The sequence below is a fragment of the Heloderma suspectum genome, chromosome 5, assembly GCF_057233095.1.
Source record: "Heloderma suspectum isolate Gila_16-S chromosome 5, 16-S_ref, whole genome shotgun sequence".
NCBI lineage: Eukaryota > Metazoa > Chordata > Lepidosauria > Squamata > Helodermatidae > Heloderma > Heloderma suspectum.
This window is the reverse complement of record NC_139462.1, coordinates 11347827-11374245: the sequence shown is the minus strand read 5'-3', so window position 1 is coordinate 11374245 and position 26419 is coordinate 11347827. Positions and strand designations below refer to the sequence as shown.

Here is a 26419-nt window from a genome sequence, read left to right as displayed (position 1 = left end):
CTGAGCTGCCAGACATCTCCACACGCTCATATTCATTCCTGATGATATAGGGGGCAGAGCTCTTTGTGAGGAAGGGCAGGATATAAATCAGATACAAATAAAGGCCTCTGAAGGGAGGAATATTGGAACATGGCCCAGTGATGGCTAAAGTATTGTTCCAGGAGTTTCCAAAGAGAGCAGTATTTGGGAGTGTTAGGGAAATTAGAGCTAATTTCAGTCCTCCACATAATAATTTGAGTGTGGGTTTCTGCCTGTTGTACCCAAACACAGTATCTATCCATCAAACAGAATATATCAAGGACTTGGACAAAGAAAGGAGGACAGAGCACAGGGGCTATCCAATATGGATAACTTCTGTCTCCTGCCTCTCTCATACTACAAGTAGAATGGATATATGGTCACATAATGTTTCATAGAAATGTTACTCCCTACCCTAATGTTCATAGTAGATTTGGAGGCAGACATGGGCAAAACTGGACAATCTGTTAGAGACAATGTATGGCATTAGATCTGATTCCCTAACTTATTGGCTGGTGACTTTAGCAGTAGATAAGAAACAAGCTGTCAAGATGCAATGAAAAGTTGAGGTATTGTGGTAGAGGCTATAAATAAGCAAGCACCGCAAACATCCAGGACCTCTATATTAAAAGAGCTAGCCACTTAATTTTCAAACTGCCACATAAACGTCAGATGAAAATCTGTAATAGAGGAAGTGATCGTCCATCAAGACATTGATTGATTGATTGATTGATTGTACGAAGATGCACAAACCACATGCAATTGTGTGGTTGATTGCATAATGCTCTCTTCACCTTATTTTCACAATTTCGTAACTGAAAGAAAGCTGAAGAGTGATCACCTCCCAATCAAAACCATCTTTATAGGTTCCTAGATGTAAATATTTCAGAATTATACAAACATCCTCTACAAATTTAATTCAGACCAAGCTCCTACAGCTAGATAGCGGGCTAAGTGAGTTGACAGGGCAACAAAGGAAAACTTGGGCAAAGTGACTAGGAAATAGAGACATTTTCTGAAAGATTACTAATTATGATACAAATTATTTTGTAAGTTCTACAAAATTGCAAAAACTTACCCACAAAGAAAAGAATGGATTTCTAGACAGAACTTTGATTTGATTTTGGGTTGTTACATCTGAAAGAAATTCAGCAAAATTTGGGACCTTACTATCTTACAGATTACATGAAGTTAAGTCATCTATGGAAGTGGTTTAACTACAGCTTGTTAACCACACACACACAAATCACAACCCAATAACAAACCATGGGTTCTCTTCATGGATTGTTCATTGTTAACCACCCATACTTAAACTATAGTGCAGAGTTCACATATAATGATAACCCACAATTCAATGACAACTCATACTCATCCCATACTCTCGTCATTATGTGCAAACTAGGCCATAGTTATCTATTAACCAAGTTAGGAGATTGGCCAGAGGGTGACAAATTATAGCAGAACAAGAAGCAAGATTCTGCACATGGAAGATATTACTGATCAGTGCTTTGTTCTAGATCATTTGCTTAAAAGGATATGTCCAAAGAACAAGGTGACAGCTGCATGTATTTTAATTGATTTAATATTGACCTTTGACAAGGTTGACAGACAACAACTCTAGCTTAAATGCCAACATAGATAAGCATCAGTCCTGGAGAAAACTCTCTATACAGGACCAGAACAGAAATTTAGGGTGAGCTTCTCAGAGAATATTTCCACATTTGGTTGCATTTGGTGCTCTCTTATTTGTAGGTCAACACTGTAGAATAGCCTTCCTTAACTTTGTGCCCTCCATATGTTGTTTGGGTACAAGTCCCATAATCCCAGACCATTGGCCATGCTGGTTGGGGCTTAAGGGAGCTGTAGTCCAAAACATATAGAGGGCGCCAAGTTGTCTGGCCCTGATTCAGAGATCTGGGAGATTTTTATAAAGAAACCCAAACAACACAAACAAACGAAGAAGAAACAAAGAAGTAGCAGTAAAACAGCTGGTGTTAAATTATTCTAAAATGAACATTGTCCTATCAGGAAAACAACCATGGGTTCATGAGCATAAGATTGATGAGGTTAATATTGAGCAAGTCAAGAATTTTAAATATTTAGGAATCTAATTTAACAAGAGAAGTTCCTGGGTTGGCCACCTGACAGCAATGCAGCTAGAAGCTGTTTAATCAACTCAAGCAGTAATAAATTTTGCCTGACTTAAGGGGAGTAGGTCTTCTATGAAGACCTACAACACCTTCTAGAACTAACACCAAAAAAAGATGTCCTCTTCATCATAGGGGATTGGAATGCTAAAGTAGGAAGTCAAGAAATCACCGGGATAACAGGCAAGCATGGCCTTGGTGTACAAAATGAAGCAGGACAAAAGCTAATAGAGTTTTGCCAAGAGAACATGCTGATCATAGCAAACACTCTTTTCCAACAGCACAAGAGGCGACTCTACACATGGACGTCACCAGATGGTCAATATCGAAATCAGATTGATTACGTCCTTTGCAGCCAAAGATGGAGAAGCTCCATACAGTCAGTAAAAACAAGACCTGGAGCTGACTGTGGCTCAGATCATGAGCTGCTTCTTGCAAAATTTCGGCTTAAATTGAAGAACATAGGGAAAACCACTAAACCTTTCAGGTATGACCTAAATCATATCCCTGATGAATATACAGTGGAGGTGAGGAATAGATTTCAGGGAATAGACCTGATAGACAGAGTGCCTGAGGAACTATGGACGGAGGTCCGTAACATTGTTCAGGAGGCAGCAACGAAATCCGTCCCCAAGAAAAAGAAATGCAAGAAAGCCAAGTGGCTGTCTGATGAGGCTTTACAAGTAGCTCACGAAAGAAGGGAAGCGAAAAGCAAAGGAGAAAGGGGAAGATATACCCAACTGAATGCAGAGTTCCAGAGAATAGCAAGGAGAGACAAGAAGGCCTTCTTAAATGAACAATGCAAAGAAATCGAGGAAAACAACAGAATGGGAAAGACTAGAGATCTCTTCAAGAAAATTGGAGATCTCAAGGGAACGTTTTGTGCAAAGACGGACATGATAAAGGACAAAGAAGGCAGGGACCTCACAGAAGCAGATGAGATTAAGAAGAGGTGGCAAGAATACACAGAAGAACTATACAGGAAAGATCTGAATGTCCCTGATAGCCATGATAGTGCGGTCACTGAACTTGAGCCGGACATCCTCGAGAGTGAAGTCAAGTGGGCCTTAGGAAGCATTAGTAACAACAAAGCTAGCGGAGATGACAGTATTCCAGCCGAGCTATTTAAAATCCTAAAAGATGATGCTGTTAAAGTGCTGCATTCAATATGCCAACAAATCTGGAACACTCAACAGTGGCCACAAGACTGGAAAAGGTCAGTTTACATTCCAATTCCAAAGAAGGGCAACGCCAAAGAGTGTTCAAACTACCGCACAATTGCGCTCATTTCACATGCCAGCAAGGTGATGCTCAAAATCCTACAAGCTAGGCTTCAGCAGTATGCGAACCGAGAACTACCAGAAGTACAAGCTGGGTTTCGAAGAGGCAGAGGAACTAGAGATCAAATCGTCAACATTCGCTGCATCATGGAGAAAGCAAGAGAATTCCAGAAAAACGTCTATTTCTGCTTCATTGACTACGCTAAAGCCTTTGATTGTGTGGATCACAACAAACTGTGGCAAATTCTGAAAGTGATGGGAGTACCAGACCACCTGACCTGTCTCCTGAGAAACCTGTACGAGGGTCAAGAAGCAACAGTAAGAACCAGACATGGAACAACCGAGTGGTTCCAAATTGGGAAAGGAGTACGACAAGGCTGCATATTGTCACCCTGCTTATTTAACTTATATGCAGAGTACATCATGAGAAATGCCGGGTTGGATGAATCAGAGGTCGGAATTAAGATTGCTGGGAGAATTATCAACAACCTCCGATATGCAGACGATACCACCCTAATGGCAGAAAGCGAAGAGGATCTCAAGAGCCTCTTGTTGAGGGTGAAAGAGGAGAGTGCAAAAGCTGGTTTGAAACTCAACATTAAAAAAACTAAGATCATGTCATCTGGCCCTATCAGTTCCTGGTATATAGAAGGGGAAGAAATGGAAGCAGTGACAGATTTTACTTTCTTGGGCTCCAAGATCACCGCAGACGGTGACTGTAGCCATGAAATTAAAAGACGCTTGCTCCTTGGGAGGAAAGCTATGGCAAACCTAGACAGCATAGTAAGAAGCAGAGACATCACCTTGCCGACAAAGGTCCATCTAATCAAAGCTATGGTTTTCCCAGTAGTAATGTATGGCTGTGAGAGCTGGACTATAAGGAAGGCTGAGCGCCGAAGAATTGATGCTTTCGAACTGTGGTGCTGGAGAAGACTCTTACGAGTCCCCTGGACTGCAAGGAGGTCAAATCAGTCCATCCTAAAGGAAATCAACCCTGACTGCTCATTGGAAGGACAGTTACTGAAGCTGAAGCTCCAATATTTTGGCCACCTAATGCGAAGAGAAAACTCCCTGGAAAAGACCCTGATGCTGGGAAAGACTGAAGGCAAAAGGAGAAGGGGACGGCAGAGGATGAGATGGCTAGATAGCATCACGGATGCAATGAATATGAACTTGAGCACGCTCCGGGAGAGAGCGCAGGACAGGAAGGCCTGGCGTGCTATGGTCCATGGGGTCACGAAGAGTCGGACACGACTGAACGACTGAACAACAACAAAGGGGAGTAGGGAGTAAAGTAGTTGTTCTAGTGTTGAAAATGTTTGCTAGGAAACTTATTGCATACATTGTTTATGGAGCAGAACTATGGAGTGTGAGTTACTTAACATAATTCAACATTATTTTCTAATATCACTCTGGATGCTACCCTGTTGTATTTCTGCAGCAATGTTGAAAGATAAAGCTGCCTTGAGTGTGTGACTCATACATACATTACTCCTATAGTGTTTAAACTTACAGCATGTCAGAAATGCACAACAGATAAAGAGATGTTACTTGAAACAGAAAACAAATATCTCGGCAAATAATTGGAGAAATAATTGTGAATCAATAATGTTTGTGGGTTGGTTCCAGGTGAAATGAGGATTTTAAACTGGGATCCTTCCAGAAAACAAATTAAGAATAAGTTAAAAGAGACTGACATCTATTAAGTGTGTTTTTGTTAAACGATTGTCGCAGTAGCATCATTTTAGAAGTATGAGTCTACCTTGAGATTATTTGTATCAGTGGCAAAACCTATGGCGGTCTGTGAGTTATAGCTGAACTGAACACACAAGAGATGGGAAATTATTTTTTCATCCATAACGCCAGCCCCCTTTCAAAGCACAGTGTGCCTTGGACAAAGGGACCAGCACATGTGTGGCAAATGATGAAGGGCAGGAGCCCTTTGGGAGGCACGCGTGACTGTCAAATCATGGGGCTCTTATATTATTGTGCAATCTGTCAATACGTTCAAGAACTTCATCTTTTGTCACTACTATTTGCCACAGTTTCTCAGACTCCCTTACTGAAAACATCACTTCAGGCACAGGTATCTATCTTTTTCAATGAAGACAGATGTAAAGAATTCACTCAGTTTCTACTTATCTTCTTGTAGCGTGCCTTCAACTCCATTGTCATCCAACGGTCCAACTGCCTCCCTACCTGGTTTTCTTCTCCTGATATATTTAAAGCATTATTTATTGTTGGCCTTGATATTGTTAGTGATATGCTCCTCAAAATGCTTTTTTCTGCATCTCTTGCCTGCCTGTATCTCCTTTATGCATGTTTCTGTTACTGTTGTTTTCATTTGGGCAAGCCTTCCATTTTCTGAAGGAAGCCTTTTTTCCGCTAACAGTTTCCTTGACACTGCTTGTTAACCATGCTGGCAACCTCTTGGACTTAGTGCCTCTTTTTCTTAACCTGTGATATACATTCTAGCTAAGCTTCTATTATTGTGGTTTGGGGTAACCTCCAAGCATTTTGAAGGGATTTATCCTTCTTTTTTTCTTTTTTTCTAAATTTCATTACTATATATAGATGGTACAAATTTATCAAAATCTTTAAAACAATAAATACACAACTGGTTAAGCGAACAAGTGAACACAGAGCATATAAACACATAGAACAAATATACTAAGAAAATAAAAATCTATTTCCAAAAAGAAATGATCTCAAGGCATGGAAACAGATGAAGATAAACAGTCTTACTGTCCAGATCTTATATTTTTATTTTATTTATTACATTTATATCCCACCTTTCTTCCATCATGGAACTCAAGGTGGCTACAGGTGGTTCCCAGGTGGTCTCCCCTCCAAGCACTGACCAGACCCAGACCTGTTAAGCTTCAGCAAGGTAGCTGTCTCATGTGCCTTCACACTATGCCCTGGGACCATTATAGAGCTGAGTCAACCTGTCCATACGTCACCATGAGACTCTGGAGCAGACCAAGGGACTTAACCTTCTTGACACCCCCTTTCAACTTCCTTTTTACCAGTTCCCTAATTATAGAAAAGTTTCCTTTTTTAAAAGTCAAAAGTGACTTCATTGAAGTCAAATGTGATTTCTCTAGCAACCTGTTAGTTTTCTGCCCTGGGCAGAAAATGAGGAGTTCCACCTTGGCAGCCCATATAGTTTCTTTGCTGGGCTCAAGGAGGGATTAAACACTTCATCCTTCCTCCCGCAACCCACTCACTCACCTGCTTGGAATTTCATGCACTTGCTTGCATGCTATTCCTTATTGACTATGGCTACCAGATGAGTGTTTAAATACAGGGCTGTGCTATAGGAAAAAGGAATAGTGCCCAGGCATTTGAAACAGTTGTCTAATCCTGACATTTGGGTATTGCTAATCACACTAACACATCTCCTCCCTAAATACATCACGAGTTGGAGTTTTTTCTGCCTTTCCTTTTTTATTTGCTCATTGTGTATGATCGTACCTTATACATATCAAACCATGCATTAAATAATACATAACTGAGTCAGTGTAACATCTGATACACTCGAACAGTAAACAGCGTTCTTTGCTACTGTGGTTATAATTACCCAATCATACCATCAACTCCCTCCTTTCCTGTTAAAAGAAGTGCAACTACAAACCTTACTGATTGCCATGACAGTTAAGAAAATTTCCATGAAAACCAAAATCTCATCACCGTGCAATTTGTTCCTGCAGCTTCGTCGCCACCACTGAAAATACTAAGTAATTTTGTGACATGGAAATTGCTACAGTCCTAGCTTAAAGAAGGACTAGCACTTCCATTCTCATGCAAATGAATTTGCTGACAATTTTTATTACAGACGGCTTTTCTCCTTTTTCAATTAATGTCAGTGCTTTCTGCCAGGGGGTGTGTGTGTGTCTCTCTGTGTGCACATGCATGTGGTTGGGGAAGAAGTAGGTATGGGACTATTAGACCTGCTTATTGAGTATTGATGAAATTGTCAGTGGAATTAGGTAATTGCCTCAGGATAACGGCCTCACATCATGAGGTCTGAAACTTTTCAGGGAAATAAATGCGGCGGTAGAGATGGAAATTCTGCTTGCAGTGAAATGCTACAAATGTACGTTCATGTCAGGAAACTATGCTGAAGGGACAATGTGTCATTTCTGTTACTCTACCTGACTTGTATAGATTTAAATATTTCATCAGAATGTCTAAGACAGTAGCTTGCTGTGGACATGAGTGCCAGGAGAAAAAATGAATGACTTTTAGGGTCAAAGTCTTTGTAAGCTAGGAGTGTACGAAACCCCACTTACCTGGCTCTGCCAGGTTCCGCAGGTGGGGGGAGGCGATCCATTCCTCCCCCCGAAATCCTCAATGGGGGGGGGGAGGCGATCCATTCCTCCCCCCCCCCCGGAATTCTGCCCGGCTGGCTCCGCTCCGATCCACAGCCAGGACATGGAGCCACCGGCCGGGCCAACCCGCAGCAGGGCCTCCAGCCGCTGCCGGGCTGGTGCAGACGCAAATGGCGCCCTGCGTAGGGGACACCATTTGCATCCCTACGCAAGCCCGTGATAGGCTACATAAATATATACGTAGCCTATCATGGGCCAGCCTAGGAATGCAAATGGTAGCCGCTACAACGGCTGCCATTTGCAGCTGCAGCTGCAGCAGCCTTGCTGCGGCCGGAGCCACCGCTGCCACCGCCGCCAGAGCCAGAGCCCGAGCCCGAGCCACAGCCAGGTAGGCTCCGTTTCACAGGGCTTTCACGGGGTGGTGGGATGGGGGGCTCTGTTCCCCCATGGATTCTGGGGGGCTGAATTCGCTGGAATTTGCCCCCCCTGGGATCCGTGGCAGAATTCTCTAACATCCCTATTGTAAGCACAGTTAGCTTGCTACTAAGCAACATTTCTACATAATTAATTAGAAATTTCTCTGGAGCAGCCTGATTTCCAAAGGTGAACAGCATAACATGGATCCCATATGCTCCAGTGGGAGAGCTGTCAGTGTGCGACACCTGCAGGGAAACACATCACCAGGTTTTTAAAGCAGTTTCTCCCCAAACTGGGCCACCTGTCTCCTTAGGGTTTTACAGGAAGACAGGGAGATGCATGAGAGGTAGGAACTAGGACAGAAGCTAGCTGGCAATTCTTGTAGGACCAACATTTGGTTAATAGCACAAGGGTGAGATGGGATGGGAAACTGTAGAGATCGTTTGTGGGTGACATGCTGATTCTGGCTTTTGGGGTAGAATGCACTACCCAGGGAAGAAGGGGTTGCTCTGAAAGTAGATAAGAGAAGAGACGTTTGACCAGGAAAAGTTTGGAATTTGCTACTTTAAACCTCTACATCATCTTATTTTATGTACTTGCATTGAATATTGCATGCCTTGAAAGCCAGATACAACTATCCCATGCTACCCATTTCTTTTATATATATAATTGTTTGTGCATTTCCTGGGAACTGTTCTACTATTCTCTACTGATGCACTGTAAGTTAGCAGTGGTGGATCTAATATAGCTGCCTGGCAGACACCAGTAATCTCCATGTAGAAAACTCCTGAGATGCATCAGTCAGTTTTCTCCATGCCAAGCTCCACTCATTGCCTTTGAAAATGCCAACTGTTCTTATATCACGAGAGGAAGTAACAGTGTCTTCTAGGTTCCTGAGCTGCAGAGAACTTTAAAGCAGCCCACCACTACTCGCTTCTGGGATGTGTTTGCATTGCAAGTGGCATCTATCAGGGATTGGAGAATACAGGAACTCATACATCTAGCATCGAAAAGTCACAGAATCCTGAACTTAACCCACATTGTGCACGCTTCTCCCTCTCTCTGTCTGTCTCTCCCACACACACACCCCAACCTCAACAGTATACCGCAGCCCTCCCTAGCCTGTTGTCGTCTGGATGTGTTGGACTGCAACCCCCATCATTCCCAGGCAGCATGTTCACTGGTCATGGTGGCTGGAAATGATAGGAGTTGAAGTCCAACACATCTGGAAGGCACCATGTTGGGGAAGGCTTATACAAGTATTACAGCAAGGCCAGCGGGGCAACCCACAGCGTGCGGGAAGTGATTTTAAAGAACTTCTCCCAGTCTTTCTGTTTGTTACTAAGTATGGAACCTCCAGAGAGCCCCCGATTCACCAACTACATTGGAGAGAATGAATAAATATTGGGAAATAATGAAGCCAGCTATTTGCTGTTGAAGCCAATTGTACTCAGGAGACCTCTGCCTGGGAGGCCTAAATGTGCCGTTGCTGCTTTGCGGTAGTTTGCATCTGCTCACAGCTCTCCTTCTACCAAAGCAGAATCCCTGCAGTGTAAAGCCTGTAGGAAGGAATCCAGACAAGGCACAATCCAAAATTATATCTAGCATTACAGCTGAGGAAATTGGGCAGAAAGTTTTGTCTGTTTATATATTTGTCATTAACATTTACACAGTTGTTGTTGTTGATGCAGTTCTTTCTAGAATTTATAAACTGCAGTTCCACCTATAGAACTGGCTGTGGGGGATGATATACAGAGCATGAAAAAAGGGAACACACACACGCACACACTCATTCATTTAAATTGCATAAATTAAATTCATAAACTGCAGTTAAATTCATAATCTGCAGTTAAATTCATAAAGAGAGAAGGCAGAGGACAGGAGGCTAAGGAGATTGTGCTATCAGCTTCTGAAGGGTGCATCAGTTGCCCTGAGAGAACCTAGTTGTACTACATTTGTATGATTTTTTTGCTTAGGATTTTTAAAATTTTAAAGCTGCCTTTTCAGGACGGTGGTGTATAAATGCATTAAATACATATATACATTAACAGGGGAATAGTACCTTTAGCATCTGAATTCTCTGACGCTGGAGCCTCCGACATATTCTAAACCCTTCTGGGCTCGCTGGCAGGGCAGAGATGATGGAGAAGCAGCATTCTCCACTCTTCTCTGCTCATCCTTCCTGTTCTGGCAGTTGACCTATTTCCTTACACCAGATCCAGCCCTGGCCTACATTTACCCCCAAGCTGGCAGCATGGGTTGGACTGGGAGGGCTTTGAATCCTCCATCCATGCCAGACCCTGATCCACCCCATTTGTACCTCTCCCAACATCAGAGCTCCAGTGTCAAGGAGATAAGTTACATGGAACTTCCCATGGGGGCTGAAAGGTGAGGGCGGGGATCAGAAGTCAGATCTCCTCCTCCAAGGGTAGACTTCTCTTTCCACCTTTGACTTCTCCTCATATATATCCAATATATGCTATGTTCCCAATATATGCTATGTTCCCTGGGATGCCTATTTGTAAACAAATAGCATGAAGGACAGATAATTAAAAATGCATGTTTATTATTATACGTGAAGGTTACAGAGATTCTTGAAATGAACAAAAAAGGACTTAATAAATAGTCTCTAAGTAAATAGTCTTGTTGCCAGATATTAATGTGTGCCAAGTTGTTGGCATATGAGTCAATCAAAATAATTCAATAAAAGGACTGTGCATACACTATAAAAACAGGGTTCTGCATTTACAGCCAACTTGTAAGACTTCAGCTTTTCATCACTGTCATCATATATCATAGAGATATTTGTATGAAAGGGTGCTTGAGTCCACAACACATATACACACAGAAAATCTGTTCTGTCAAGAGATGATCTGAACTGGACCAGCTTGCATTATGAAGTGAAAAAATGTGGTCACATATTCAAGACACACATCGCTTACTATGCATATACTTGTGAGGCAGTGTGCCAACTTCTGACAGGAAAGCACTGTGTTCATTAAAGCAGGGGTTGCCCCTTTCCCTGCAGGAAAGGATTTGGCAATTTCCATTACATGCCCTGGTTCTGGAGAATTCAAAATGCGGCTGCATGGATCTCATTCCAAGCTAAAGGTTGCCTTGAATCATTCCCTCGGGAACAACATACTCCAGTAATTTCACAGAAGGAGGGAGGAGGGGCAAAGAACTGGCAGGTGGGATCAGAGAAAGAAGATAAGCCACATTTTAAAATATTATGCTCAGGCCAGTTTACAAAACAGATCCCCCCCCACCCCTCGATTAGCAACAGCCAGCTATGAAAAGAGGAATGGGAAAATCAATCATTACACTGGTTAGCTCCAATTACAAAGCATTTTGTTATATGCCTCTGCAGGCACGAAGGCAGACAGCGGCAAACCAAATACAAACCCACAGTAAATCATGTGCTGCTCTATAATTCCTTTGTGGCTTTCATATTCTCTCTCTCTCCACCCCACCCTCGCCCAACACCGGCCATCTTTGATGATTCATTAAGCACTCACGGTTTCCAGCTCTAATCAAAGTTCTGACATTTGAATGTACTCAATTTTATACTGTGGCTCACAGGACAACCAAACGTATGTGCTCTGAGTCTACCACAAGAGGGTGATAGTCTACAGCTTCCATATGTCACTGTCTAAAAAGCAGTTCTCACAAAACAACACTGACTTTCATGTGCACCTGCCACATTTTGTTTTCATAAGAACACAGAGAGCAGACATGCTGGATCATACCAAATGCTTTATCTAACCCAGCATCCTGTTTCGCACAGTAGCCAACCAGCTGCCTCTGGGAAGCCCACAGGGAGGACATGGGGACACCAGCCCTCCCTTGCTGTATCTGATCCTAGAAGTAGCATATAACCATCTTGACCAGTAACAGTTGATAGCCTTATCTCCCATGAATTTGTCTAAAATTAGCTTTTCATCTGAGGCCAAATACAGCCTTTCTAGGAATTGTGGGCATGATGGTTTCCATATGATCAGTGAGTTTTGCTGATGCAATGATAACATGTCACCAGAAAGCAGTTCCATCTGCATATTCCAGTGATGTCCTGTGCTGCTGCATGATATGGCCAGAGACGATCTTCATATGCATAGCACCCAAACAAAATGAGGCCTAGACATGGAATGTACATACAAAAAGTTCCATTTTAAGCATTGAAATGTTAACCCAGCATGAACTTTAAGAGCGGCAGCAACAGATATTTGGGGGACAATACTGAATAACAGTAAGTTGTGTGTGATGGAAGAACGGAAGACATCCAAAGGAGTTTACACTTGCCCTTAACTCTTAATCCCTATTCCTATTAGTCACGCATTTCCACATTCAAACAAGTAAATATCCAAATTTTGGATGCATCACCTCACAGATGCCAAACCCAGATCCAAGGCACGGATCCTGCAGTAGTAGGCCATTATTTATTTTTTCCTCCTAAGCCAGATTGTAATACTTCAGACCTGAGAAAGTAACACTGGTGGGCTTAATGGACTGGGGGACAAGAAGGATTCCTCAAAATATAACTTTCACTGTTTGAAATTAACCTCCATGTCTATGTGCATCTACAAAACTAACACCAGCCTAGTAATAATTGGTTATTGCATGTAGCACACCTGACGGAATGCCTCTCCCAGTATGATTTTCATCTGTGGCCCTCCTCCAAGTGCCTCCTCCAAGGGAGTTTCAGAGGATGGCAACAAGGGAAAGAGCCTTCTTGAGGGTGGTCCCCAATGGAACGTTCTCCCCAGTGAGGACTGCTTGGCACCAACATCATCATCTTTCTGGTGCCAAGGTAAGGCTTTCCTCTATTCCCAGGCATTTGACAGCACATCATAAAACTTTTAAGGGATCTTGGGATTTTATTATTGATTTTGCAAAATAGTGTGTGTGTGTATGTATGTATGTATGCATGTATATATATACATGTGCGTGTGTGTGTGTATATACACACACAGACACACACACACAAGTGGGTTTATATTCCATTATTATATTGTATTTTTAGGGTTTTATCTTTGTAAACCGCCCAGAGCTTTCGCTATTGAGTAGTACAGAAATGTAATAAATGGATGAATGAATACCATACTACATCTACCCACTGGTACACGCACATCTACACACACAAGGACATCACAACATTTCAGGAAACTTACAATTTTCAGGTGAGACAAAAGCCTCATGACATCTGCCATGTCAGCCAAGATGAGCAAGCGAGTGACAGCTGAAAGCAGAGCTCGAGCTGCCCGTACCATGGTACCTCGTTTGACAGAGGAACAGGGATCGTCGGCAAACTCTGATGAAGCAATTCTCATCGTTTCACCTGAAGGACAATTAAAGACAAATACAAAAAGCTGATGAGAAAAGCTGTGCAGTCAGGCTCAGGAGGACTTTGTTGGCATCTCTAACTTGATATCAAATAGATAATGCATTCCGTTTCATGGTATTACATTAATTGTGAGCTGGAAGATCACTGTTGCTCCAGTGTGAAAATTATCCGTACACTGGGGTTTGCAAATCAATATCAAATAACCACAAATTCCAAGAACACCAATATTGCCTAATATTTATATGACTTGATTAGTTTAAGCTATCGATTTTAGTGAAATTAAGAGCAGCCTTCATAATATTGTCCTGAATTTGTAGAGGAGGGCTGTGCTTCTTTTTTTCTACAATGCAATCATTCCTTTAATTTTCTTATGCATTAAAACTGCATTTAAATAAAATATGGCACAGAAGGAAATACAAATAGCCCTTAGCATAAACACTAGCATTTGAATCTCAGAACTACAACCAAGAAAGACTTCCTTCCCTTGGTACTCCATTTTTAAGCCTAATTATTGCAGTAATAATTTTTGTAGCCCAGAGTACAATTTGAATCAATCCATAAGGGTACCATGTTGTTACTTCTCTCACTTGCTCCAATTTTGGAACTGTACTTCAAAAGAAAATAAATGAATCCATTAGATTTCCAACACAAACACAACATTCTTACCAGAACTTTAATAAAATTATTGTTCTTTTATACCAACTCACCATATATTTGGGGGAAGGGAAAGTGAAAATGTTTATTAAATCTTAAACTTTATAAAATATTAATGAACGTTAATTTGCAATTAAGCAGGGGAAAACATTGAGAATTAAATAAAACTACCATAATTTTGTAAGCACTCACATAAGCACACACATACATATATTGTCCATGTCTCGAAAGAAAACCTGACGGGACTCCAATGACTAGAGCAGATGGTCCAAGCTAGGTCTGTCCTAAAATTTGTCACTAAGCTTGCCTAAATACCAGGAGGTTTGAAAAGTTAAAGATTTTTTTATCCAGAAAGTAATGCATAGGCTTCCAAACTACTAACACCCTTCTTAAAACATACTGTCATTTCCCGCATTTCAATTCCCATAGTGCTTTGCCACATTTCCATTATAGAATCATAGAATTCTATTCCCCCTAATTCCAGATCATTATGAACAGGCTGAAAAGCATTGGTCCTAATACAGATCCCTGTGGGACCCCACTATTTGCTTCCCTCCATTGGGAGAATTGACCATTTATTCCTACTCTTTGCTTCCTGTTCTTTAACCAGTTACTGATCCTTAAGAGGACCTGTCATCTTATTCCATGACTGCTAGGTTTGCTCAGGAGTCTTTGGTGAGGGACTTTGTCAAAAGCCTTTTGGAAGCCCAAGTAAACAATGTCTACCAGATCACCCCTGTTTATATGTTTACTGAGACTCTCAAAGAACTCTAAAAGGTTAGTGAGACAAGACTCACCTTTGCGGAAGCTGTGTTTATTCTTTTTCAGCAGGGCTTGTCCTTCTATATGCTTACTAATTTTATCTTTAAAATGCCTCCAACTAATTTACCAGAAACAGATGTTAAGCTAATGGGCCTGTAATTTCCTGGAGGCAATGCCAAAGAGTGTTCAAACTACCATACAATTGCGCTCATTTCACATGCCAGCAAGGTTATGCTCAAAATCCTACAAGCTAGGCTTCAGGCAGTATGTGAACCAAGAACTACCGGAAGTACAAGCTGGGTTTCGAAGAGGCATAGGAACTAGAGATCAAATCGCCAACATTCGCTGGATTATGGAAAAAGCAAGAGAATTCCAGAAAAACGTCTATTTCTGCTTCATTGACTACTCTAAAGCTTTTGATTGTGTGGATCACAACAAACTGTGGCAAATTCTTAAAGAATGGGAGTACCAGACCACCTTACCGGTCTCCTGAGAAACCTGTATGAAGGTCAAGAAGCAACAGTAAGAACCAGACGTGGAACAACTGACTGGTTCAAAATTGGGAAAGGAGTACAACAAGGCTGTATATTGTCGCCCTGCTTATTTAATTTATATGCACAGAATACAACATGAGAAATGCCGGGTTGGATGAATCACAGGTCAGAATTAAGATTGCCGGGAGAATTATCAACAACCTCCGATACGCAGATACGCCACCCTAATGGCAGAAAGCGAAGAGGATCTAAAGAGCCTCTTGTTGAGGGTGAAAGAGGAGAGTGCAAAAGCTGGTTTGAAACTCAACATTACAAAAACGAAGATCATGGCATCCGGCCCCATCACTTCCTGGCCTATAGAAGGGGAAGAAATGGAAGCAGTGACAGATTTTAGTTTCTTGGGCTCCAGGATCACCGCAGACGGTGACTGTAGCCATGAAATTAAAAGACGCTTGCTCCTTGGGAGGAAAGCTATGGCAAACCTAGACAGCATAGTAAGAAGCAGAGACATCACCTTGCCGACAAAGGTCCGTATAATCAAAGCTATGGTTTTCCCAGTAGCAACGTTTGGCTGTGAGAGCTGGACTATAAGGAAGGCTGAGCACCAAAGAATTGATGCCTTTGAACTGTGGTGCTGGAGAAGACTCTTATGAGTCCCCTGGACTGCAAGGAGGTCAAATCAGTCCATCCTAAAGGAAATCAATCCTGAGTGCTCATTGGAAGGACAGATACTGAAGCTGAAGCTCCAATATTTTGGCCACCTAATGCGAAGAGAAAACTCCCTGGAAAAGACCCTGATGCTGGGAAAGATTGAAGGCAAAAGGAGAAGGGGCGGCAGAGGATGAGATGGCTAGATAGCATCACTGATGCAATGAATATGAATTTGAGCACACTCCGGGAGAGTGTCAGGGTGGACACTGAGCCCATAGAATCCCAGAGTAGTTCTGATTCTGAGGAAAAGGAGTCGCTCCTGGGAGAGGAGAGCGCTCCTCTTTCCCAGGGCCAACAGCTGACGGAGATTCCTCCCACCACCATTCCTAGCTTAGATAGCAGTCCTGGGAGTGACAGAGCACGGGAAGCAGACTTGATGGACGTGCGACGCCGACACAGAGAGTGGTGCCAAATGGAGGGCGCAGAAAGGAGGCGTAGTGCCCAGTTGGCGCGCAAACAATGGCTGCGCCCAGAGGATCCAAGGGAAAAGGGGAGGGACTCTCCCTAGTCCTTAAGTTCAGGGCTCTGCCAGTAATTCCCTTTCAAACGAGGACCAACTGTTCCAACGTAGGGCATAGGTACTCTGCTGCTCATATCTAGTTGCTAACAGTAGAGTTGTTAAGTTGTAAAAGAGGAATAAAGCTTTGAAAAGAATCCATTTGTCTGTCTGGACTTGGCTACTGGATTAGACTGAGAGAGGCCTCCAAGGAGCCCTTGACAGAGAGCCGAGGACAGGAAGGCCTGGCGTGCTATGGTCCATGGGGTCACGAAGAGTCAGACACGACTTAATGACTGAACAACAACAACAATTTCCTGGATCCCCCTTGGATCCCTTTTTGGAAATTGGTGTTACATTGGCCATCTTCCAGTCCTCTGGTATAAAGGCTGATCTTAGGGACATGTTGCATATTTTGGTCAGAAGATCAGCAACTTCATATCTGAGTTTTTTGGGAACTCTGGGACGGATACCATCTGGGCCCAGTGATTTATTTGCTTTCAATTTATCAATAAGGTTGAAAACTTTATATTTTGTCGCTACTATTTGCCTCAGTTCCTCAGACTCCCTTCCTGAAAACATCAGTTCAGGTACAGTTATCTGTCCTCTGTCTTTTGCAGTGAAGATGGATGAAAAGAATTCATTCAGCTTCTCTGCATCCAATGGTCCAATTGCCTCCCTAGCTGGTTTTCTGCTTCTGCTATATTTAAAGAATTATTTATTGTTGTCCTTGTTGTTAGAGATATGCTCTTCAAAATGCTTTTTTTGCAACTCTTATTGTCCACTTGCATTGCCTTTGTGCAAGCTTGTGCTCCCTTTTGCTTTCCTCACTTGAGCAAGACCTCCGTTTTCTGAAGGAAGCTCTCTTTTCTCTAATAGCTCCCTTAACACTGCTTGTTAACCATGCCGGCGACCTCTTGGACTTGGTGCTACCTTTCCTAACCTGTGGTATACATTTTAGCTGATTTTGAGTAATCTCCAAACATTCTGAAGGGATTTAATCTTCTTTACTCCCCCCCTTTAACTTCCTTGTCCCCAGTTTTAGAGAAGTTTCTTCTTTTGAAGTCAAATGTGACTGTGCTCGACTTCCTGAACAATTTTCCACTTAAATATATATATATAAAAAATCTGATAGCACTGTGATCACTGTTCCAAGTGGTTCAACAACATTTACATCTTGTACTAGGTCCTGGGCGACACCACAAGGTCGCCTCCCCTCTGGTTGGTTCTATGACCAACTGTTCTAGGGCACAATTGTTTAGGACATCGAGAAATTTAACCTCTTTATCATGGCTGGAGCATGCATTTATCCAACCAATGTGGGGGTAATTGAAGTTGTCCATTATTACAACTCTTCCTTGTTGGGAGGCCTCCCTGATTTCATTTTCCATCTCAAGGTTGCTGTCAAGGGCTCCTTGGAGGGCTCTCTCAGTCTAATCCAGTAGCCAAGTCCAGAGGCAGACAAAGGGATTCTTTTCAAAGCTTTATTCTTCTTTTACAACTTAACAACTCTACAGGTAGCAACTAGATCTGAGCAGCAGCATCCCTATGCCCTAAGTTGGAACAGTTGGTCCCCGTTTGAAAGGCAGTTACTGGCAGACCCCTGAACTTAAGGACTAGGGAGAATCCCTCCCCTTTTCCCTTGGATCCTCTGGGCGCAACCGTTCTTTGAGCGCGAACCATTTGGCGCCGCTCTCTGCGTCTGCGCCGCGCATCCCCCCCAGTCTGCTATCTGTGCTGGATGACTTCCTGGACTGCTTTCTAAACTAGGAATGTGGGTGGGAGGAATCTCCATCAGCTGTTGGTCCTGGGAAAAAAGGAGCGCGCTCCTCTCCCGAAGGAGCGACTGCTCTTCCTCAGCATCAGAACTACTCTGGGATTCTATGGGCTCAGTGTCCACCCCGACAGTCACTCTGAGAATTCTGGTCTGGGGGATGAAAGCATGTTCCTACACTAAATTAGTTTTGGAGCCTACCTCTTTTAAGTGTTCTAGTCCAGAACACTCTAGTCCGACACTATGCCCTCTTTTACATGCAGGGCAAGACCTCCCCTGGTACACCCTTCCCTGTCCTTCCTATAGAGTTTATATCCAGAGATGACTGCATCCCACTGGTCCTCTCCACTCCACCAGGTTACTGTAATGCCCACTATATCCAGGTTTTCCTTTAAAATCAAGCTCTCAAATTCTCCCATTTTGGATCAGAGGTTTTTAGCATTTGCATAAAAACACCTGTACATGGTATCCCTCCCCAGATGCCTCTGGCATGTATGTCTTTTGCTATGGGACATTGCCCCCTTTGACTGGCTGTCCTGTTCTACCATATACTCATGGCCTATTTCCTCCCCAGCTCCATTTGGGCAATCAGAAACGTTTTCATTTTCATTCCCTTGGGATGATTCAACCCAAAATGGATGCTTCCCAGCTCCTGTCAGCTTTCCCCCAGGGTTTAGTTTAAAAGCTGTTTTGCCACCTTTTTTATGTTTAGCGCTAGCAGTCTGGTTCCATTTTGGTTCAAGTGGAGCCTGTCCCTCTTGTACAGGCCTGGCTTGTCCCAAAACATTCCCCAGTGCATAACAAATTCGAACCTCTCCTCCCCGCACCACCGTCTCATCCACACATTGAGGCTCCTCAGCTTCGCAAGTCTAGCTGTCCGTGCGCATGGAACAGGTAGTATTTCAGAGAAAGCCACCTTGGTGGTCCTGGATTTCAACCTCCTACCTAGCAACCTAAATTTGGCTTCTAGGGCCTTACAACTACATTTCCCCACATTGTTGGTACCAACATGGACCACGACCACTGATTCCATCCCAGCACTATCTACTAGGCTATCTAGATGGCTCATGATATCTGCAACCTTCGCACCAGGCAGGCAATTCACCACGTGGACTACACGCCCATCACAAACTCAGCTGTCTATGTGTCTAATGATCGAATCTCCCACTACCATGAGCCCCCCTCCCCCCGGAGGCACATCCTCAGTGCAAGAGGATATTTGTTCATCTTCCGAGGTATAGGTCCCTTCTAAAGGATTGTTTCCCTCATCCTGAGAATGAAGCCCTCCTTCCCCGAGACCCGCATTCTCCATGACAGCAGAGGAGCTGTCACCCTCAGAGTGGGCACAGTTATTAGGTCCCTGAAGGTCTCATCCACCATTCTCTCTGCCTCTCTTAGCTTCTCCAGGTCAGCAACCTTGGCCTCAAGGGAACAAACTTGTTCCCTGAGAGCCAGGAGCTTATTACACTGAGCACACACCCATGACTTCCATCCAACACGTAGACAGTCGTACATGTGGCACTCAGTGCAATACACTGTATAGCCTCCACCCCCGTGCTGGAATGAGACGGTTTTTGTTATGCTGTTAAAAGCCTACAAACAGTCACTGGAGTGAGTAGGCCCTTGTCCATTCTTCTTCTTAACAGAATCTTTGATTGCTAGCATCACAAAACAGAAGTAAGTATCGGTAGTGCCCAAAGCCACAGTAAATATTACATGAGAAAAACCTAAATGCCAGTACCTCCAGTTGCTAAACATGACTTACAAATCTATTCTTGAAGCTGTAAAGACTGAAAGCAAATTATGAACTACAGAGAACATGAGCCAACAATGTGATGTGGCTGCAAAAAAGGCCAATGCTATTTGGGGCTGCATTAATAGAAGTATAGCTTCCAAATCCTGGGTAGTACTAGTTCCCCTCTACTCAGCACTGGCTAGGCCTCATCTGGAGTACTGTGTCTAGTTCTGGGCACCACACTTTAAGAAGGATGCAGTCACACTGGAGAGGACTAAGAGGAGGGAAACGAAGATGATCAGGGGACTGGAAACAAAGCCCTGTGAGGAGAGACTGAAAGAACTGGGCATGTTTAGCCTTGAGAAGAGAAGACTGAGGGGAGATAGGATAGTGCTCTTCAAGTACTTGAAAGGCTGTCACAGAGAGGAAGGCCAGAATCTCTTCTCAATCATCCCAGAGTACAGGAAGCCAGATTCTGGCTGAACATCAGGAAAACCTCCTGACTGTTACAGCAATATGACAATGGAACCCATTACCTAGGAAGGTAGTGGGCTCTCCCACCCTGGAGGCATTCAAGATGAAGCTTGGCAGTCATCTGCTTTTAACTCTGAGAGTGCATGAGAGTGCTCACTCTCATGCACTTGCTCACTTGCTCATCTTGCTCACTCTCTGCATGAGAGTGAGCAAGAGGCTAAAGGTCAGTCAAACAGAGGCGATGAAACCCAGGCCTACAAGAAGAAGAAGAGAAGAGTGGTAGTAGTGGGAGACTCCTTGCTGCGTGGGATCGAGACCCAAGTATGTCGCGAAGACCCGTGGACTCGCCAGGTATGTTGTCTCCCGGGAGGACAGATTAGAGACGTGACTGAAAGGTTGCCTGCACTCATAAAGCCCACTGACAGGTATCCCTTTCTTCTCATCCATGTGGGAACAAATGATACCGCCAAGCGGAGCTACGAAGAGATCACGTCAGACTTTGAAGCTTTGGGAAGGAAACTCAAGAACTTTGGGGCCCAGATAGTTTTCTCATCCATCCTTCCAGTAGTTAGAAGAGGGATAGAAAGGGAATGAAAAATACTCCGGGTGAATGACTGGCTACGAAGGTGGTGCCGACGAGAGAGATTTGGATTCTGGGACCACGGGCTATACTTCCTGGAAGATGGGCTGTTGGCTAGGGATGGGTTGCACCTCACAAAGGCTGGGAAGAATGTGTTTGGCCACAGCATGAAGAACTTCATCAGGAGGGCTTTAAACTGAATCCTACGGGGAAGGGAGATGTAATGTTGGGGGTAACAATGGACGTAGGCGCATGCACTGCAATGGAGAGAACAGCTCTGATAGCGCCCAATAATAGTCTTCGGACACAGGTAGGAAGAAAGCCAGACTATGAAGCACATGGTCTTCGATGTCTATATACTAATGCCCAGAGTATGGGAAACAAACAGAACGAACTTGAACTCTTAATACAGGAGGGAAATTATGACTTGATAGGTATAACTGAGACTTGGTGGGATGACTCTCATGACTGGAATACAGCAGTTGAAGGATATAACTTGTTCAAAAAGAACAGGAGGAACAGAAAGGGAGGCGGGGTTGCACTGTATGTGAAAAATACATATCTCTGCACAGAAATACAGGAGGAGGAGCTTGGTAGCCCCATCGAGAGCATCTGGGTTGAAATAAATGGAGCAAAGAATAAAAGGAACCTGGTGGTCGGAGTCTACTACCGGCCACCCAATCAAGGAGAAGACAAGGATGAAACTTTTGAAAAGCAAATAGCCAATGTTTTAAGGAAGCATGATGTAGTAGTAATGGGGGACTTCAATTTCCCCGATATTTGTTGGGAGACAAATTCTGCAAAACATGGCCCCTCCAGGAAATTCCTGACTTGTGTGGCGGATAACTTCCTCCTACAGAAAGTAGAGGAAGGAACTAGAGGATCGGCTATCCTTGACTTGATCCTAACCAACAGAGATGACTTAGTGGATAAAGTAGCAGTTACAGGAACTCTGGGGGAAAGCGACCATGTTGTACTTGAGTTCTTGGTTCTAAGGGAAGCAAAAGCCGAGTGTACTCAAACGCGTACCCTGGATTTTAGGAAAGCTGATTTTAATAAACTCAGAACAATGATCAGTAAGGTCCCATGGCAAGCAATGCTAGCGAGAAAAGGAGTCCAAGATGGGTGGGAACTTTTAAAAAAGGAAATTCTCAAGGCACAATCACAAACAATTCCAACAAGAAGAAAAGGTGGAAGACAACAGAAGAAGCCAATGTGGCTTCACAAAAAGCTTAGGGATGACCTGAAAACAAAAAAGGACACATATAGGAAGTGGAAAGAAGGCCAAGTAACAAAGGAAGAGTACAGGCAGGTAGCACAGAATTGCAGGGATGGCGTCAGGAAGGCTAAAGCGGAGAACGAGGTGAGGTTAGCGAGGGATGCTAAAAACAACAAAAAGGCTTTCTTCAGCTACGTGCATAGTAAAAGGCAGAGGAAAGAAATGGTTGTTCAGCTATTAAATAAGGATGGCAAAATGGTAACAGAGGACAAAGAAAAGGCAGAGGTGCTCAATTCCTACTTTGGCTCAGTCTTCTCCCAAAAGAGGGTCTATGACCCCCCTGGCAAAGGCGAAGTACAGGCTGAAGGGGCAGGATTGCAGCTTGAGATCGACAGGCATATGGTCAAGGAACACCTCATTACTTTGAATGAGTTCAAATCTCCAGGGCCAGATGAACTGCATCCTAGAGTCATAAAGGAACTGGCAGAAGAACTCTCAGAACCGCTGTCTATTCTCTTTGAGAAATCATGGAGGACCGGGGAAGTGCCAGATGACTGGAGGAGGGCTAACGTTGTCCCTATCTTCAAAAAGGGTAAAAAGGAGGAACCTGGGAACTACAGACCAGTCAGTCTGACATCAATCCCTGGGAAAATTCTGGAGCAGATCATAAAGCAATCCATCTGGAAGCACCTTGACAACAATGCCGTGATTACTCGAAGCCAACATGGATTTGTCAAAAACAAGTCCTGCCAGACAAATCTGATCTCATTTTTTGATCAAGTCACCTCCCTTGTAGACCGTGGGAATGCTGTAGACATCATATACCTCGACTTCAGCAAAGCTTTCGACAAAGTGCCCCATGATATCCTGATGAGCAAACTAGCTCGAAGTGGGCTAGATGAAACAACGATCCGGTGGATCCACAGTTGGCTACAGAATCGGACTCAAAGAGTGCTTATCAATGGGACCTTCTCAAGCTGGGGAGAGGTAAAGAGTGGGGTACCGCAGGGCTCAGTCCTGGGCCCAGTGCTCTTCAACATTTTTATTAATGACTTGGAGGAGGAGGTGCAGGGAATGCTGATCAAATTTGCAGATGACACAAAATTGGGAGGGATAGCTAATACTTTGGAAGACAGAAACAAAATTCAAAGTGATCTGGATAGACTGGAGTGCTGGGCAGAAAACAACAGAATGGCATTTAATAGGGACAAATGCCAAGTTCTGCACCTAGGAAAAAGAAACCAAATGCACAGTTACAAGATGGGGGATACGTGGCTCAACCACACTACGAGCGAGAAGGATCTTGGAATTGTCGTCGATCACAAGCTGAATATGAGCCAACAATGTGATGTGGCTGCAAAAAAGGCAAATGCTATTTTGGGCTGCATTCATAGAAGCATCGCTTCCAAATCCCGGGAAGTACTAGTTCCCCTCTACTCAGCACTGGTTAGGCCTCATCTGGAGTACTGTGTCCAGTTCTGGGCACCACACTTTAAGAAGGATGCAGACAAGCTGGAGAGGGTTCAAAGGAGGGCAACAAAGATGATCAGGGGACTGGAAACAAAGCCCTATGAAGAGAGACTGAAAGAACTGGGCATGTTTAGCCTTGAGAAGAGAAGACTGAGGGGAGATATGATAGCACTCTTCAAGTACTTGAAAGGTTGTCACAGAGAAGAAGGCCAGGATCTCTTCTTGATCATCCCAGAGTGCAGGACACGGAATAATGGGCTCAAGTTACAGGAAGCCAGATTCCGACTGAACATCAGGACAAACTTCCTGAGTGTCAGAGCAATACGGCAATGGAACCAATTACCTGGGGAGGTGGTGGGCTCTCCCACACTGGAGGCCTTCAAGACGAGGCTGGACAGCCATTTGTCAGGGATGCTCTGACTTGGATTCCTGCATTGAGCAGGGGGTTGGACTCGATGGCCTTGTAGGCCCCTTCCAACCCTACTATTCTATGATTCTATGATCTGTCAGGGATGCTTTGACTTGGATTCTGGCATTGAGCAGGGGGTTGGACTTGATGGTCTTATAGACCCCTTCCAACCCTACTATTCTATGATTCTAAGTTTATTCTTTTTGAAGATCTGACATTCTAATTTAAACACATAGTATTAATTTTGTACTTTGGGAAACTTTCACTGCCTTCTCCAGAATGAATCAAACTTAAATTTAGCTGAAATAATAAACACCTAACCTGAATTAAGCAATTGGGGGTTACAGAGAATGCTTGAAGATGAGCAATCAGGATCTTGTCATTCTCAGAAACAGAGTGGTATTGGGCAAGTTGAGATCAGTTAGAAACACCTGCTCCATTAAGAACATTCATAGCCAATTTTGTGGTGTAGTAGAAAGAGTATTGGAGATCTGTACTGCAATCTCCACTCAGCCATGCTGGGTCAGTCATTCTTTCAAGCTTTCCTATCTCACAGGCTTGTAGAGAGAATAGCATAGGATGGCCACCCCACCCCACTCCATGAGTTCATTGGAGGAAAGGTGGGATACAAATGTAATACACTCAACATAATGAAAACAGGTGGTTATGCTCTCTGACCTGGAAAGGCTTTGCTTCAATCCAGTGATTAATAGTAATCTCCAGGGCACAGAGATCATGCATGATGGATGAACTAGGTTTGTACCAGCCCATTCCAACCCAGCCCCCATATTGTCTCATGTGTATACGTTGATGACCCCCTACCCTCAACTGAGTAATTTAAATGAGCATGAGGCTGATCTGTGCAATCATGACTCCTTAGACTTCTGTGTGGACTCTGTTTTAATATTATATCCCAACTGTGGACACCAAGCAGGCACACCCATACTTGCTGACTACATGCAGACTCTGAATACTGGAGGTTTCTTTGAATAGGGAAGACGTCTCGAAAAAAATAAGACAAAAGTCCTCCCATATAACCACAAGCAAAACAGGTTTGGATGTAATTAAAAAACACACACGGAGATAACATCACACACCATCCTGGCCTCTAAGCTTTAATAAGACGAGCAAACATAACTCGAATAGGCTAGGTCAGCGCTCATTAAAAAGGCTTCTGTCAAACATGCAGTTCAAGGGAGAGCAGCTGGTTACACCCTAAGACCCAGGGGCCTTTTAGTAGCTTTGACCTGACTGTGAGGCACAGGCATTCCTAGTGGTTGAAACTGGGAGCCAAATCCCAGGGCTTTCATTCCATGTTAAGAGGAACTCCCGCAAAGCCTACAGCTTTGGACCACTCGTGTGGTCCATGAGGGGCCTCGTGTGGCGCAGAGTGGAGGGAGCAGTAATGCAACCAAAACTCTCCCCACAACCTGAGTTCGATCCCAGCGGAAGCTGGTTTTCAGGTAGCCGGCTCAGGTCGACTCAGCCCTCCATCCTTCTGAGGTCGGTAAAATGAGTACCCAGTTTGCTTGGGGAAAGGTAGTTAGGACTGGGGAAGGCAAACCACCCTGCTATACAGTCTGCCAGGAAAAAGCTGAGGAAAAACGGCGTCCCTCTAGGGGTCAGTAATGACTCGGTGCTTGCACAAGAGGAACCTTTCCTTTTTTGGACCACTCAGCATTTAATGAACCAGTTTTCTGCTACCCAAACAATTAAATACAAAGAGGAGGCATCTGAAAGAGAGCCCCAAAAGGCCCTTCTTAATTATAGACTAGATGGAGGAGCTGGTGAGAGGAATGAGCAGGCTTCCTCAATTCTCTCTCTCTCTCTCTCTCCGACCTGATTGACATGATACAATAAACCATAGTGGGGTGTCACCAGGGGTTGTTTCAGGCTAGCTTGCTGTGACATCCAAACCTGAAGGGTTGTTTTTTTTTTAATTGTAGTTTGTTTTCAATGAACAAGCCACCCTGAGAACCCATGGCTCGTTGTTGGGCTGTTCTGGATGAGTTGTTTTCAAGGTGGCTTGTCATGACGTCCAACCCAGCATGGAAACTTCACCACGGGTTGTTGGGAAGGCTAGAGAGCTGCCCGGCAAGAGCAG

The 26419-nt window shown here is 43.8% G+C and overlaps 1 protein-coding gene across 3 annotated transcripts in view; it reads right to left on the bottom strand.

The window, feature by feature from the left end:
• CTNNA2 (catenin alpha 2) overlaps positions 1-26419 on the bottom strand; it is an 857198-nt gene that overhangs the window by 590139 nt on the left and 240640 nt on the right. For all 3 annotated transcript variants that reach the window (XM_084855355.1, XM_084855357.1, XM_084855356.1), the window contains exon 4: positions 13365-13531. In XM_084855355.1, the coding sequence (XP_084711481.1) occupies positions 13365-13531 (167 nt within the window). The remainder of the gene's footprint in view (positions 1-13364; positions 13532-26419) is intronic.